We start from the raw sequence: 13,321 nt of genomic DNA, 5'->3' as shown, positions 1-13,321 counted from the left end.
GATAACGAACTCGCTCTTGTAAGTCTTTAACGGAAGCAGCTGGATATCGCTTTCGTAATGAGCATATTGAATGGGGTTGACGAAAACGATCTTGTAGGTCGACAAATCGAGCAGATGGACAACATTTGTAATCTTCAGACAGAGCAAGAGTGGAGAACCGCCTCCCAAAGCGGTTACCATCTTCTTAGGTAGCAGCACAAGATCGTCTCGGCAGATTCTGGGAATCGTCACAGAGAATCCGTACTTATACACAAATATGTTGGAGCTCATATCGTGAGAAATCAACTGTTTACTATTCGTGACCGAGATCGGTAATAAGCCCCCTAAGAAATCGATGAGTCTTTGGGCGTGTGTAGTGTTCTTGTAGAAGAAGTCGATACCATCGTCTTCTTGCTCTACCTTCAAGACTTTCTCATGTGCATTATTCTTGAGAATGAGCTGCTCAATATAATAAAAGGTCTTTTTGTGGTCAACGTGTTGTCTAACCTGGACAACTGCTCCCCATGTATGGGGGGTGAACTATTTCTTGCAGTCATCACACTGAGTGTTGGCTTCGATAAATTCCACCACAAAGGTTTGTTCTACAGAATTCATAGCAGACACCTCTTTCGAAATCGTGACCTTGACTTTGATTCTGCGGGAGTGTGGTTCTGTCCAGATAAAGCAGGCATTGATCAACTTGACCCGATTCAGTCCCTTGATTTTCTTGAGGCAAATAGCGAGGAGTTCTCGGCTTTCCCTGTCGCACTTGACCCAAGGCGGGCGCATGTATCGGTGACAAAACCTGCAAAAGTTCAGGACACATTCCTTGGTGATTCCGATGGTGATGTCGCTGCGAGTGACTGTGCAGGTCGGGCAGATCGTGCTGGAGATGGGATTGAACTTGATGCCGCAGGTTGGGCATAGGATTGTTGCCAATACAGATGTTGGGTTTTCTACTTCCATGTAATATCAATATTTGTTTTTTTAGGGAAATTACAATATAATTTGTATTTATTACACTTACTAATAAAATATTGTTGATAAGCTTATATATGGCAATATATCAAATCACTACATCACAAAATAATCAAAGTATTATACTCTAAAAAACATACTTTAACTATTGTTTGCAATACATGTATATATTCTATAAAATAGCAAAGCTAATTTATTAATGACATTGAATTTCGTAATAATTTTATTTTTTATTCTTCTTGTTTTGCCTTTTGGATGGGCTTGCTAAAATTTCATTTTTCCTTGGACCGCATTTTTGTAAGCAACAAACCTAGGTCTTTCCGAATATCATCCATAATAATCTTATGCGTTTATTCTCCTTTATCATCTTATTACCGTTCTATCTCAGGTATTTCGATAGTAATTTCGATTCTTTCCCGAGTTTATTTTTTGCCAATTCCTTTTTGCTAAGCCTTTTTGCCTGGTTGACTCTTCTGGATTGAAATTGTCTCATTCTATTTGTTATCATTTTGCAAAGTCTTCTTCTTTCCACTTACTTAAGGAATCCGATTACATTTGTTGGAGGAAAACTACTTCAAGAAATTTGTGGCAAGCACGGGTGGTGGTTCTTTGGATTTGACATCGTTGAGAGTGGTGGTTGGAGTTTTCTGGTGTTGCATGAGGAGTTAGGACTCGAGTTGGAGTCTTTGCAATTTGCGTAGATTGTAGATGGGAAGAAAGATGTGGTTTAGGCAGGCATCCACGCCAAACATGCTGCATATCAGATTAAGCTCTAGTATTTATTCGATTGACATGGGTTTAAAAGATAATACAAAATATAATATCAGTTTTTGGGACAACCTCGACACATTTTATAACGATAATAATTTATTATATGCATATCTATCTTGTATTTATTAGATTTAGCGGTTATAATATATATATATAACCAGAAATACTCAAGATATATTAAAAAAAAGTGAGATAGTTTTTTAAAAATACTCTTATTTTAAATGGATTTGGAATAGTAGATACAATCAATTCAGTACTTGTTGAAGATATCATATAGTTGAGGATACCTCTCATCATTTGGTAGTAACAACTCCAGATTCGTCATGCAGCTTGAGACCGAGTCAATAATACTCTTTAACTAACTCGCTTTTCTCACTTTCTCCTCAAGATCCTCCGTTTTTTCCACCTCGGCAATCTTCTCTTTCAACTTATCGTCGAATTCCAGAAGGCTAGCCAAACCATTTTCCACATTCTGCACTTTGGTGTTGAATACGGGGATACTCTTGTTCAAATGAGACAGTTTCTCAAGGTATTCCAAGACTCGCGGGCAGAAGAACTGGTTAATCAAAATGCTTTCAGTGTTGGCTTCAGCAACCCTGGTGAGCTCGTAGTTCTTCATCAAAATGTTGTATTTAGCTGCCAGTTCATTCTCATTGAAGATTCCTTTCTCCACCAACATCTCTGACTATTTTATTTGTCTGAAAGAATCCACAACATTACGAAGGTTAGGCAATCCTCGAGCTGTTGCTTCGGCTTCCCATTCTTTACTATAACCGTTACCCTCGAACCTAATCTTTTTTGTCTCAATAATAAGATTCTTCACGATTTCCCAAGGATCCATGCCTTTTTCGATTTGTGTTGTGACTTATTGGATAATTTTTGTAAGTCCTGCTGCGACCACAGTCATTGGAAAGGAAACATTTTGTTTACTACCGACTGCTCTGAACTCAAACTTATTACCAGTAAAGGCAAACGGACTTGTTCGATTACGATCAGTGTTGTCTTGTTCAAAGGTCAAGAGACCTGGGATGAGATTATCGAATTGCCTGCTGATGGGCTTGAATGCTTCATTGTTTTCGATGGAATTTAAAAGTCGGTCGACAAAAGAGCCCAGAAATACCGAAATTATGCAAGGAGGAGCTTCATGACCTCCCATCCTGTATTAGTTGGAAGGTGAAGTCACGCTGGCTTTGAGAAGACCAGCATTATCTTGGACAGCTTTTAGAGTCATCAACACAAAAAGTATGAAGTTGATATTTTTGGTAGGATTTTCTCCAGGGTCAAACAAATTGATGAACTATCCATTTTTGCTGTAGGCCAACGACCAGTTGCAATGTTTGCCGCTCCCATTTGCCCCTTTGAAGGGTTTTTATTGGAAAAGCACGGTGTATCCATGCTTGTCAAATACCGATTTCAAGATATCCATAGTGAGCATATTATGGTCAACGCTGATGACTGCGTCTTCATAGTAGTTGGACATCTCGTATTGGTTGATAGCTACCTCTCTATGTTTAGTCTTCACAGGAACTCCTAATTTGAGGAGCTCATTCTCGGCTTCGTTCAGAATTTCGAAGATGCGGTCATCGATCCTGCTATAGTAGTGGTCACTGAATTGCTGGTTTTTTGGTGGAAGTGCTCCATAAATTGCTCTCCCTGTCTGTTGAAGGTCGAGTCTCTTCATGTAGGCGTCTTTTTTTATAACAAAGAACTCTTGCTCAAGTCCCAAGTTATACATAACCGACTTTGCCTCCGTTTCACCCAAAGCTCTAAGGAGTTTAAGCACGGAAGACTTGAGGCCAGCTTCGGCTCTTCTCAAGTAAGATTTCTCGTCAAGAGCTTCTCCATGATGGGTGATCAGCATAGCTGGAATGTAGAGAGTTCTGTTAATCCATCCCTGATGAACAAGTCTGCTTTTGAGTCCCAGGCAATATAGGCTCTCGCCTTTTCAGTTCCTCTCAGACCTCCATTCGGGAAGCTGCTTCCGTCTCCCTATCCCCTTTGGAGAACAGCTCCACTGAATTTGTGAACCTGTTTAAATTGTCCCATCCTGTCGAAGGTATATTCGAGCTAGAAAAAGGCGTCGTGCTTTTCGATCATCTCCTGAGTTTGAGGCTGGATCCAAAAAGTGTAGTGGGTCACTCCTTGAGATTTGGCCCACTCCAAAACATCAGCGGCGATGAGTTTTGCATGCTCGTCAGTCACATTATCAAGTTAATCTAAAATAGGAAAAAAATAGAAAGTAGTTTTTATTAAATAGAAAAATGATGGGATACCTGTTTCTTCAGCTTTAAGTCGGGCAGCCAGTCTTTTGAGCGGGCTGAATGCGAGAGTTCTGAAATGTTTGTTGTTCTCAGTCATGTTGATACAGAATTAGAAGTTAAACGGTAGATTTTTCGAATAATTGGATTTCTTTCAAAATAATGTTTGAGCTTCAATCTTTCTCTTTTTAAATTATGAAATTAAAATATATAATTAGTCTATAGATGCGAGAATTTAAAACACTGAGTTCAAATAAAATTAACCTAAAACAGCGTTACTAAACTAACAATCGATATCATTAACATTATTAATTAAAGTTTGTTATGTCATGATCGGTATTATCGTTATTTTGACGGTAAAATCAATAATTGAAATAGATATCTTGAAAAACTAGTTAAATATAATCGTTTCGCCAGAAAATATTACAAAATCACTCTTCGCTCTTCAGTATTTTTCAGCGCACAGAAAACAACCTCCGATCAATCTGAGGATAATTACTAATTCAGTTAAAGTTGGTATTATTCACTTTTATGGATTCTTACCGTTTTTTTTACTTGTTTAATATCTATTAATATTCACTCGACATTCGCAGAACCCCCATATACATATTCAATAACCTATTTAATATTTGAGTATTTAATATTTGAGTCTTAATCATTTAAAAAAACTTGGATAACTAATTTGATGAATTACTAATCCGAGTTGTGCAGGATTATATATTTTTTAAGAATCAAATAGAGACTTCACCTAGACTTCTCATGCATATTTTTGTCAAAGAACCTTTAATGAAATTCCATCATATGTATTTCATTCTTCTAACATTTTCCATTTATAGTATATACTTCTTTAAAAAAAAAAATAGTTTTATCCTGTGAAAAAGAAACGCTCGTTCAATGTGAGAAAACTTACAACACAAACTGAAACTGTTAGTTTTCATATTTTTAAAAATATTAGCAAAGAAATCCGAAAATAGTCAGTAAAAAAATAATTTTTAATATTATGATGAATTAAATTTTTCCCCAGCTTTTAGCAAGTATTTTTTTTAATTGATAATGGATCTAGAAATAATAAAAAGGTTGAAACAAATCTCCATTTTTCTTATTGTAATATTCTATGTTTTGTTTATTTTAAATAAATGTTGATCTTTTATCTTCTCCTTCAAATATGTTGTCATGCTGCATCCTTCTCCTTTTGGCAGCAGCTCTTTTAGCACTCTTTCTTCTGACTCTGCCGGGTTTCCCACCGGCCAGCGAAGAATTGTTGGCGAAGTCCACCTTCTTCTCAGAATCCACTCTCACTCTGAACTGTGCAGAGTTCACGATGTCCTTGCCCACTCGAATGTGACGGCCTCTGATCAGACACCTAGCGTGGTGAATGCTTCTCGCAAGACCTCCTTCTTTGTAGATTCGTGTCTGCAATCTTCTTTCCAAAAACTTGGGGAGGGTCAGCCCCAACACGTAATCCAGCTTTTTCTCATTGTCCGCCAACAGACCATATCGCGACATTCTTCGTAAAAGTGCACTACCTATTCGGGATAAGAATGAGCCATGCATGTTAATATACCTTCGAAGAGACGGCGTGGATCCTTTTCCTCAAGGGTGAGGAGCTCACGTGCTGCCTTTCTGATTTTCGCCAGAGTTAGTTGAACTCTCCAGAGTTCGCGCTTGTTCTTGAGGCCGAATTTGCCTACCAGAACGAGTTCACTATCGAGTCTTTCCTTTTCGTAAGGACGTCTCGGAGTCTTAGATGTCTTCGAATAGTTTCGGTATGATTTGCCCATATTGAATATTCGTATAGGTTAGTTGTTATATAACAATTTATTAAATGATTATTTAATCATGGATATTAGAAAAGTATAATTTTCGAGTCAATATCATATATATTAATTTATTAAAAAAACATGAAGGTATAAAAAAAGGAAATTTTAGATAATAGGTTAAAAAATATCGATATCCTCTCGAAATCACTTACTTTGAGACAATAGAAGTTGATTAACCTTCTGAGAGTCTCTGGCCTCGGAAAGCCATAGCTTCATACAATCTTTCGCTTTTAATTTTCTTTTCCCTATGCTCTTTTAGCCTTAATAAGCACACCACACATTTTCTGATTTCCAGGTCATAACAAGTCAGTTACTCCACTCCGAACCCATTCACTCCGAGTAATAAACTCTTGAGTAACCCATCTATATCATCTACTGCCTATTCCCTTTCTTGCAAGATCTCCTTGAAACTTCCCAAAAACACATCCTCGAATTCCTCAACTCCTGCCTTCAGATTCGCCACTTTCTCGCGTTGTGTGGCAGATACTGACTGCTTGAATTCTTCGCATTTGAGAATGCTTTGGAGCTTGCTTTGTCGTAGCTCATGCAATCTGACCAACAGCTTATACGCCAAATATTTGTTGTTCCCTATTTTACGGAGGATTGTATGTTTGCTGTTCATTCACGGAGTAGACAAGCTTGGCGAGGGAGTTCAGAAATTCCAGCATCTTGATTGAGGCCTCGAGTTGCTGTTTTCGTAGCCGATTCTCTTTGCTGTCGGCCACATCGATACTCTTATCATCATCTTCTTCTTTATCCTCTTCCTTTTTGCTGGAGTTTTTGGTGAGTTTTTTCATCTCCAGTCCCAACTGGTTTAGCAATTGCCGAAATTACATTCGGTCATCTTCATTCTTCTCAAGCAATCTTTTTATGATATTCTTTGTCTGCTCGGATACGAAGGGTTCTTCGGGAATCTACAATTATCGGGTCTTGATTTATTCGAACAGTTTTTCTGCTGTTTCTCCTTTGAATGGTCTTCTACCATAGAGGAAATAGAAGAAAATTATGCCTATAGACCACATATCAAATTTCTCGGGGTCATATGTGGTTCTGTTTTATTGGGCCTCGATCACATTCGGAGGGATATACTCGGAGGTACCGCAAAATGTCGAAGCTCGAAGCTATTAGGCTGCTCCTGGTGAATTCCTCAATTTTGAGCGGGTAATGGACGAGACTAGGGCAGCTATTTCCTTGACAAAGCCAAAATCAGCAATTTTCAATACCCCTTTTTTGAGTAGGAGATTTTATGGCTACAAAGCAAATAATACAATGGAAAAGCAGTGTATGAATAAATGATAAAAGTAACAGACATACCTTGAGATCCCGATGAGAGCCGTTGTGCAAGTAGATCTACTGATATCCTAGGCACAGCTGTTTGATATAATCCAATGCTTCATTTTCAGGGAGTTTTTGCCGCTTTTCCATAAGCTTCGCCATGTCTGAATCGCAATATTCCATGAACAAATAATATGCATCGCTATCGTCAACGCTGTCATAAAGTTTGACTATGTGCTTGTTATCTCCTAATTTCAAGTGAAACTATGCAAAATAATGATACAAAAATATGAGTATTTAATGTCACTATAGTTTGTGACTACAATACGTTGATTTCGAGTTAGAACTGCTGTTGTGACTATTTCATCATGACTGAGCTGTAGACTGCGAGTTGCGATAAGTACTTCTTGCTGATGTACTTGCAGGCTACCTTGGCTTCCGTGTCTTTTCTGATTGCCAAGTACACTCTTCCCGTGGCCCCTTTGCCAAGAAGTGCGCTCTCGTCAATTACGTAATTGTGAATTTATCTGGGGTACCTAAATTTTTTCATTTTTTATTGTTTTATTTTCCTTGGCCGATATTTAAAAATATTCAGAAATACTATATTTTAATTGTAAAATCAGGTTCAAATAATTTTAATCCAATTCCAATTTTATTCATTTTATCCTCTTTATTCATTATTGAAGAAATAGTAAAAATAGAACAAACATCCTAATAGTAATTTTAAATAATTTCTTTAGACATATTTAATTTAACTATAGAACTATCGACCAATCTATCATAGAATAAAAACAAATCCTTCTTATTTTGCTGTATCAAAGTAAAAAAAATATATAGTACTAACATGGTGGAAAAAAACAAATACATACAATCAACTCATGAGGATACAATTTGTTTATATGCATTCATCGTATTTTCGATGAGCTGTTCCGTGGCTGCGTCAACCTTGGCGATGTACCGGTTTGCTTCTTCGTAGATGTTGCTGCAGATCCGCCTGCATTTGGCTGTCCTCAGGTTTTCCCTCTTTTTCATATAATATTGCGAAAGCAGACCATTATGCAGATTTTAAAAGCGTAAATCTTCTTCATCTCTTAGAACTTCTCCCTCTTACTTGGCTATGATGTTCTGGAAATGTTCTTTCAGCCCCACAAAATTCTTCTTTGTAGGCATATTATATTTCCAGCGAGCGAGGCACCTGGGATGCTTTGATTCGAGACACTAGGAATGTCGAGTATAGGGGCTATAGAGTGAGGATTTGAACTTTGGAGGCGAGTAGTTTAGTCCGTTGAAGCCTTTAAGCACCACCTTGTGGGTATTACTTTTGGCTGCATTTAAAATATCGTTCGAATCAGAGCTGAGTCGGATTCGTCTTTTGCAAGAGTTTGCTCGGGTTTGTTGTGAAATTATTTTTTAGGAACTTCTGTGAGTTTATTTCGAATTAATTTGCAAAGGATATTTATGATTGGGTTGCAACTTTATCATAATGTGTTCGACAGTGTTGTTGTTCTAAGAATTGTGCGTCAATTCCGATATTGGAAAGGAGGAGGAGGAATTCAATATAAGGCAATATTTTATCAGAAAGAATGCCGATCTATAAAAATGTTTAGTATATTTTTAATCCAAATAGTATTAATTTATTATTTTCATTTTTCTTCTCAATTGTTTTGTTTTTTAACAAAACTTAATCTCATATAGGGCCCTGACGAAAATGTAAGCATAGAATTATAATATTTTTTCAAAAACACCAATTAAATTATATCCAGTTTTATTTTATATAACCATATTAAATATATATTTTTTATTTTCATTGCTTCCTATAAATTATGGCTCATCTTCTGAAAGGTAGAACTGCAGTTATTACAGGTTCTCTCAGCGGAATTGGACTTGGAGTTGCCAAAGCATTCTCACGAGCTGGCGCAAATGTTGTCCTCAATGGATTTGCTGAGAAAGCCCATATTGACGCACTTGTAAAAGAGCTCTCCGGAACCCACAACAAAGCTGTTTTTATCCACGCTGACCTCAAAAAACCCACTGATTCAGTCAACCTCATCACTTAAACAGTGAAGCACTTCGGTGCAGTCGATATTTTAGTCAATAATGCGGGGATGCAACATATCGATAGTATTGAGAACTACCCGAACGAAAAATGGGAGGAAATTATCAGTCTCAACCTCTCCTCCAGCTTCTATACAATAAAGACTGCAGTTCCACATATGAAGGAAAAGAATTGGGGCAGAATCATCAACATAGCCTCCGCCCACGGCCTCGTGGCTTCAATTCAAAAGGCAGGATATGTTGCTGCTAAGCACGGTCTTTTGGGCCTCTCCAAAGTGGTAGCTTTGGAACTGGCCAAGACAGGCATTACTTGCAACACAATTTGCCCCGGCTTCGTGCTGACTCCGCTCGTACAAGCCCAAATTGACATGAGGGCGAAAAAGTTCGGCATCAGCCAAGAGGAGGCACAGGCGAAACTTTTAGAGGACAAACAGCCCAGTGGGAGATTCTGTAGTCCTGAAGATATTGGAGAACTGGCGCTTTTCTTGACATCGAAGGCTGCTGACAATGTCACTGGATCTGCTTATAGTATTGACGGAGGATGGACTGCTCAATGATTATTGCTATATCAGTAGTATATTTAAATGTATTGATTTGTATTTATTTAAAGTCATGTTTTTTTATGTTCTTGGCTCATACAGATTATAGCAAAATACATCATAGTAATATAGTAAAGCAAAAAACATGAGAAGGACGACCAAAAACGATAATAAATGATCATTTTTCTTGCATTGAGATTGTCCAGTCTTCCTTCACTCCAGCAATAACTTGCTTCTTAAACAGCTCGATCACCTTCACATCTTGATAATCTTCCTTGAGCATATTATCCCAGTTTACATGTTCCCGCAGAAAAGACTGCAGTCTCGAAACCGACCTTTCCATGAATCTCAGACATCTTCTCTCGCTCTCAGCGTATTCTGATGTTTATCTGCCATCCCGGTTCATCAGTATGTTCACCTCCATCCACAGTTCATTAATGTTTACCACGAAGAGTTTGAGAGGCAGATCTGCCTCGGCCTGCAGATAGCTTACACAATAGAAGGCTAGATCTTCCTCTTCACGTGAAAGTTTAACTATTTTGCGGCCCAAATGGCAGCTCACCATTCGAGAGGTAGTTCTCCTGAGTTCTTTGTAAGACGTTTGTTTTGGGTCTTTCCGATCGAAATCGCGAAGCGGAGCTGTGATGTTGTTGGAAGTGGAGAGTTGCTGCTTGTGGGCCTTGAGGAAATTGCTTTCGGCAACACGGCAGTCTTTGGAAAAGTTGCTCGAGGGCTGTGTTGGTTCTTGAGGGGGTTAGTTTTACATTCTGATTATTATTCTAAATTAATACAGATTATGTTTAATATAGAGTTAGTCCATAAATATATTAAAGATATAGCTAAAAAAACGAAAATGGATAAATAAGTAAATTTTGCTAGATATATATAGTTTATTCTATAGAGTTCGATTTAGAACAGGTAAATAACGATTTGCTGGCTTTTGTCAATAAGAACAAATATTAGGTTTAAATAGATACAAATTGATTGGTTAATGGAATCCCTTGCTACTGGTGCTTTTGGTTGATCAAATATGGGTTATTTCATTGCTTCTAGAAATGAAGAATATATTCTTAAACGGCTAAACTGGTAAAAAAATAGTAAAGCCTCAAGTTTTCACACTCCTGTTCTCACAAAACTGAAGCCATTCAGCCTGTTGATCTTATTTGATCCTTCAACATAGTCATTATCCGTAAAATTAGGCTGCAAAAATAATAATAAAAAATGTATATTAGAATATTCAAAACTAATAAGTACCTTTTTGAGTATTTCAATTTAGTCATCCGATTATTGATCTTCAGAATACTCTCTGACTGGGGGTTTAAGTTTTCGCTCTACCGCATCTTTCCAGTTGATCGAGGCAAAAAATGGATGATTTTTAATTTCGTTAAAGGATTTAGTTCCAAGCCGTTTTTTTGGATCTCTCTCAAGCAAACCCTGTAAACAATAACACATTAAAAAATTAAAAGTTGATATATTTTGTTTCTTTAATTAAAGTATGATTACCGCTATGATACTTTTGGCATCGTCAGAAAGATGTTTGGGGTATCGAAGTTTCCCCTCTCTGATGTTCTGGTAAAGGGACTGGATGTCGTCAGTGTAGTAAGGAGGTTCTCCCACCAGACATTCGTAGAGCACCGTGCCGATCCCATAGATATCTACTTCTTTCCCTACCCCTTTTTGATTCAACATTTCGGGAGCCAAATAAGCAGGGCTACCGCAGAAACTCTTGGCCTTATCTTCCACATTGTCTTTGCTCAGCCCAAAGTCTGCGAGCTTAATGTGGCCGTCACTATCCAGCAGAACATTCTCTGGCTTCAGATCTCGGTAGATGATGTTCTTTTCGTGGAGATGCTCGATAGCGAGCAAAAGCTCGGCGATGTATACTCTAGTTTCCTCCTCGCCAAATGTTTACTCCCTTGCAAGATGAAAGGACAGATCTTTTCCACTGCAGTAGTCCAATGCAAGATACAGAGAGTTAGGGGTCTGGAATGCGTAGTGGAGATTTATGATGAAAGGATGGTTGGCTAGTTTCAGGACGTTTGCCTCTGTGATTGCGTATTTTAACTGTTTTTTGAGGATCAACGTCTTCTTCTTCAGCATTTTAAGTGCGTATTGTTTGCCTGTCTGGATATGCTTTGCCAAGTACACTTTTCCGAATGCTCCAGAACCAAGAGTCTGTAGAACTTCGAACGAACTAAAATTGGTTTTTCGTTGACAATCTTCTTTAGATCTTTGTCAAATTCAGCTGCCTGTCTTTGGTAGTTTTATTTTTTGTTTTCTTTTGATTCTAATACCCTCATTGACACTTCGTTTGATTCATCGTCGTCCTCGTCTTTTTCGCCAATTTTCGTTGTTTCGCTCACTTTTTTGCTAAATGGGCTTGAGGCATCATCGAAAGAAGTTTTTTCGCTAGGCTTTGAAGACATTGATACTTTGCTATCAGTCACCTTTAAAGGCATCCGGGGAGAAGAACACTCTTCAGATTCAGCCATTGACCTTTTCTTAAAATTCTATATCATATTATTTTTTGCTTTGGGAGTGTTAAGGGGCGCTAGTCGAGTTGGAGACTTATTATGATTTGAAGAGCACACTCCTTTATCATCGTCAATAATAACAACCTCCTTGTCCTATTCCTTGACTATGGTTATTATATTATTCTGAATTATGTACTATTGATATTTAATCCCTTCGATGATGCCCTTGACCCATTTCGTAGCGATCTCTAAATGTTTACAGGCGAAGATAAATCTTTTGGGGTTTCGGAACTCGAAATAGAACAACTACTTCTTCATTTGCCAAGACTTCTCATTTTGGTTTAGGACTTTGATTGAGTCTAACTCGATGTTACTCAAGGGGATCACCTCCATCGGCTTTTTTGGGAAATTTTCGACTGACTCATAGCGAATCAGAGAACCCTAAAATGGATCTAAAGCCAGGTATCTAGCCGTTAGATGCAAGAAGACTGCTTTGGCCTTGAGTATGGTCCCCTTGAGGATGGCGACTTCATAGATGGATATTTATTATTTGACATTTTTACTATCTTCGTTTAGATTGAACACGTCCATTGTTTATTTACTCTCGCATACTTCTATTGGAGTCCTGCCTTTGTCATCGGTTATCTTAGTGTCTGCTTACCTTGCGAGCAACAGTTTAATTGTGCGAACATCTCCGATTTTGGCAGCGATGTGCATCGCACTGCCACGAGATGTGGTCTAATTAATATTCAGATCTGCACAATTTAGCAACTCTTAGATCGCTCTCGGCTTCTTTCTATTTATGGCAATCTGGAGAGGCAGCCATCCATTATTTGTACATTTATTCGGATCGCATTTTCGATGTAACAGCTCCTTAATAATTTATATTTGGTCAGAAAACACTGCGTAATGCAAGGCACTCCATCCGCCTTCGCCCAGTTCATTCATGAGTCGGGGCTTCGCCTTTTGCACCTCAACCAATTATTATTCGTCCAGTCCTGTCGGAAGGTCCTCCAGAATTTTTATCACCAAGGCAAGTTTTCCCTTCTGAACTGCTTTCAACATTTTCTCGCATTCGTGATCCAAATATTTTCTGATGTTGAATTAGAGCTTGACAGGATTGTCCTCATCTTCTTCTGCCTCATCGATTTTTTCCAAGTCTCTCTTAGGCA

At 38.1% G+C, this 13,321-nt stretch overlaps 3 protein-coding genes and 1 long non-coding RNA gene across 5 annotated transcripts; all 4 read right to left on the bottom strand.

Moving 5' to 3' along the window:
* Window positions 1-1,954: 1,954 nt before the first annotated feature.
* Window positions 1,955-4,183, bottom strand: LOC148298800 (uncharacterized). Its single transcript, XM_088276639.1, has 2 exons — window positions 4,002-4,183; window positions 1,955-3,944 (listed from the first exon to the last, which is right to left on the bottom strand). Exon 2 carries the CDS (start codon window positions 3,587-3,589, stop codon window positions 3,098-3,100), a length of 492 nt encoding a protein of 163 aa, XP_088132765.1. The 5' UTR covers window positions 3,590-3,944; window positions 4,002-4,183; the 3' UTR covers window positions 1,955-3,097.
* Window positions 4,184-5,075: 892 nt separating this feature from the next.
* On the bottom strand, window positions 5,076-5,789 carry LOC148298799 (small ribosomal subunit protein uS4-like). Its single transcript, XM_088276638.1, has 2 exons — window positions 5,551-5,789; window positions 5,076-5,512 (listed from the first exon to the last, which is right to left on the bottom strand). The coding sequence occupies exons 1-2, from the start codon at window positions 5,765-5,767 to the stop codon at window positions 5,115-5,117; spliced, it is 615 nt and encodes a 204-aa protein (XP_088132764.1). The 5' UTR covers window positions 5,768-5,789; the 3' UTR covers window positions 5,076-5,114.
* A 107-nt stretch (window positions 5,790-5,896) lies between these two features.
* LOC148298798 (uncharacterized) lies at window positions 5,897-7,664 on the bottom strand. Of its 2 annotated transcripts, none has more exons than XR_015839145.1 (3): window positions 7,410-7,664; window positions 7,121-7,345; window positions 5,897-7,056 (listed from the first exon to the last, which is right to left on the bottom strand). It is a non-coding gene; the product is annotated as an uncharacterized LOC148298798 (long non-coding RNA). The 2 variants fall into 2 exon arrangements; XR_015839144.1 differs by having other exon boundaries at window positions 7,405-7,586.
* A 2,944-nt stretch (window positions 7,665-10,608) lies between these two features.
* Window positions 10,609-13,315, bottom strand: LOC148298797 (RAC family serine/threonine-protein kinase homolog). Its single transcript, XM_088276640.1, has 3 exons — window positions 11,179-13,315; window positions 10,930-11,109; window positions 10,609-10,875 (listed from the first exon to the last, which is right to left on the bottom strand). The coding sequence occupies exons 1-2, from the start codon at window positions 11,362-11,364 to the stop codon at window positions 10,960-10,962; spliced, it is 336 nt and encodes a 111-aa protein (XP_088132766.1). The 5' UTR covers window positions 11,365-13,315; the 3' UTR covers window positions 10,609-10,875; window positions 10,930-10,959.
* Window positions 13,316-13,321: the final 6 nt, after the last annotated feature.

The sequence above is a fragment of the Brachycentrus maculatus genome, unplaced genomic scaffold, assembly GCF_059751285.1.
Source record: "Brachycentrus maculatus isolate JH-2025_06_01 unplaced genomic scaffold, ASM5975128v1 h1tg001592l, whole genome shotgun sequence".
In the NCBI taxonomy this organism is placed as follows: Eukaryota; Metazoa; Arthropoda; class Insecta; order Trichoptera; family Brachycentridae; genus Brachycentrus; species Brachycentrus maculatus.
This window is presented reverse-complemented; position numbering and strand designations above follow the sequence as displayed.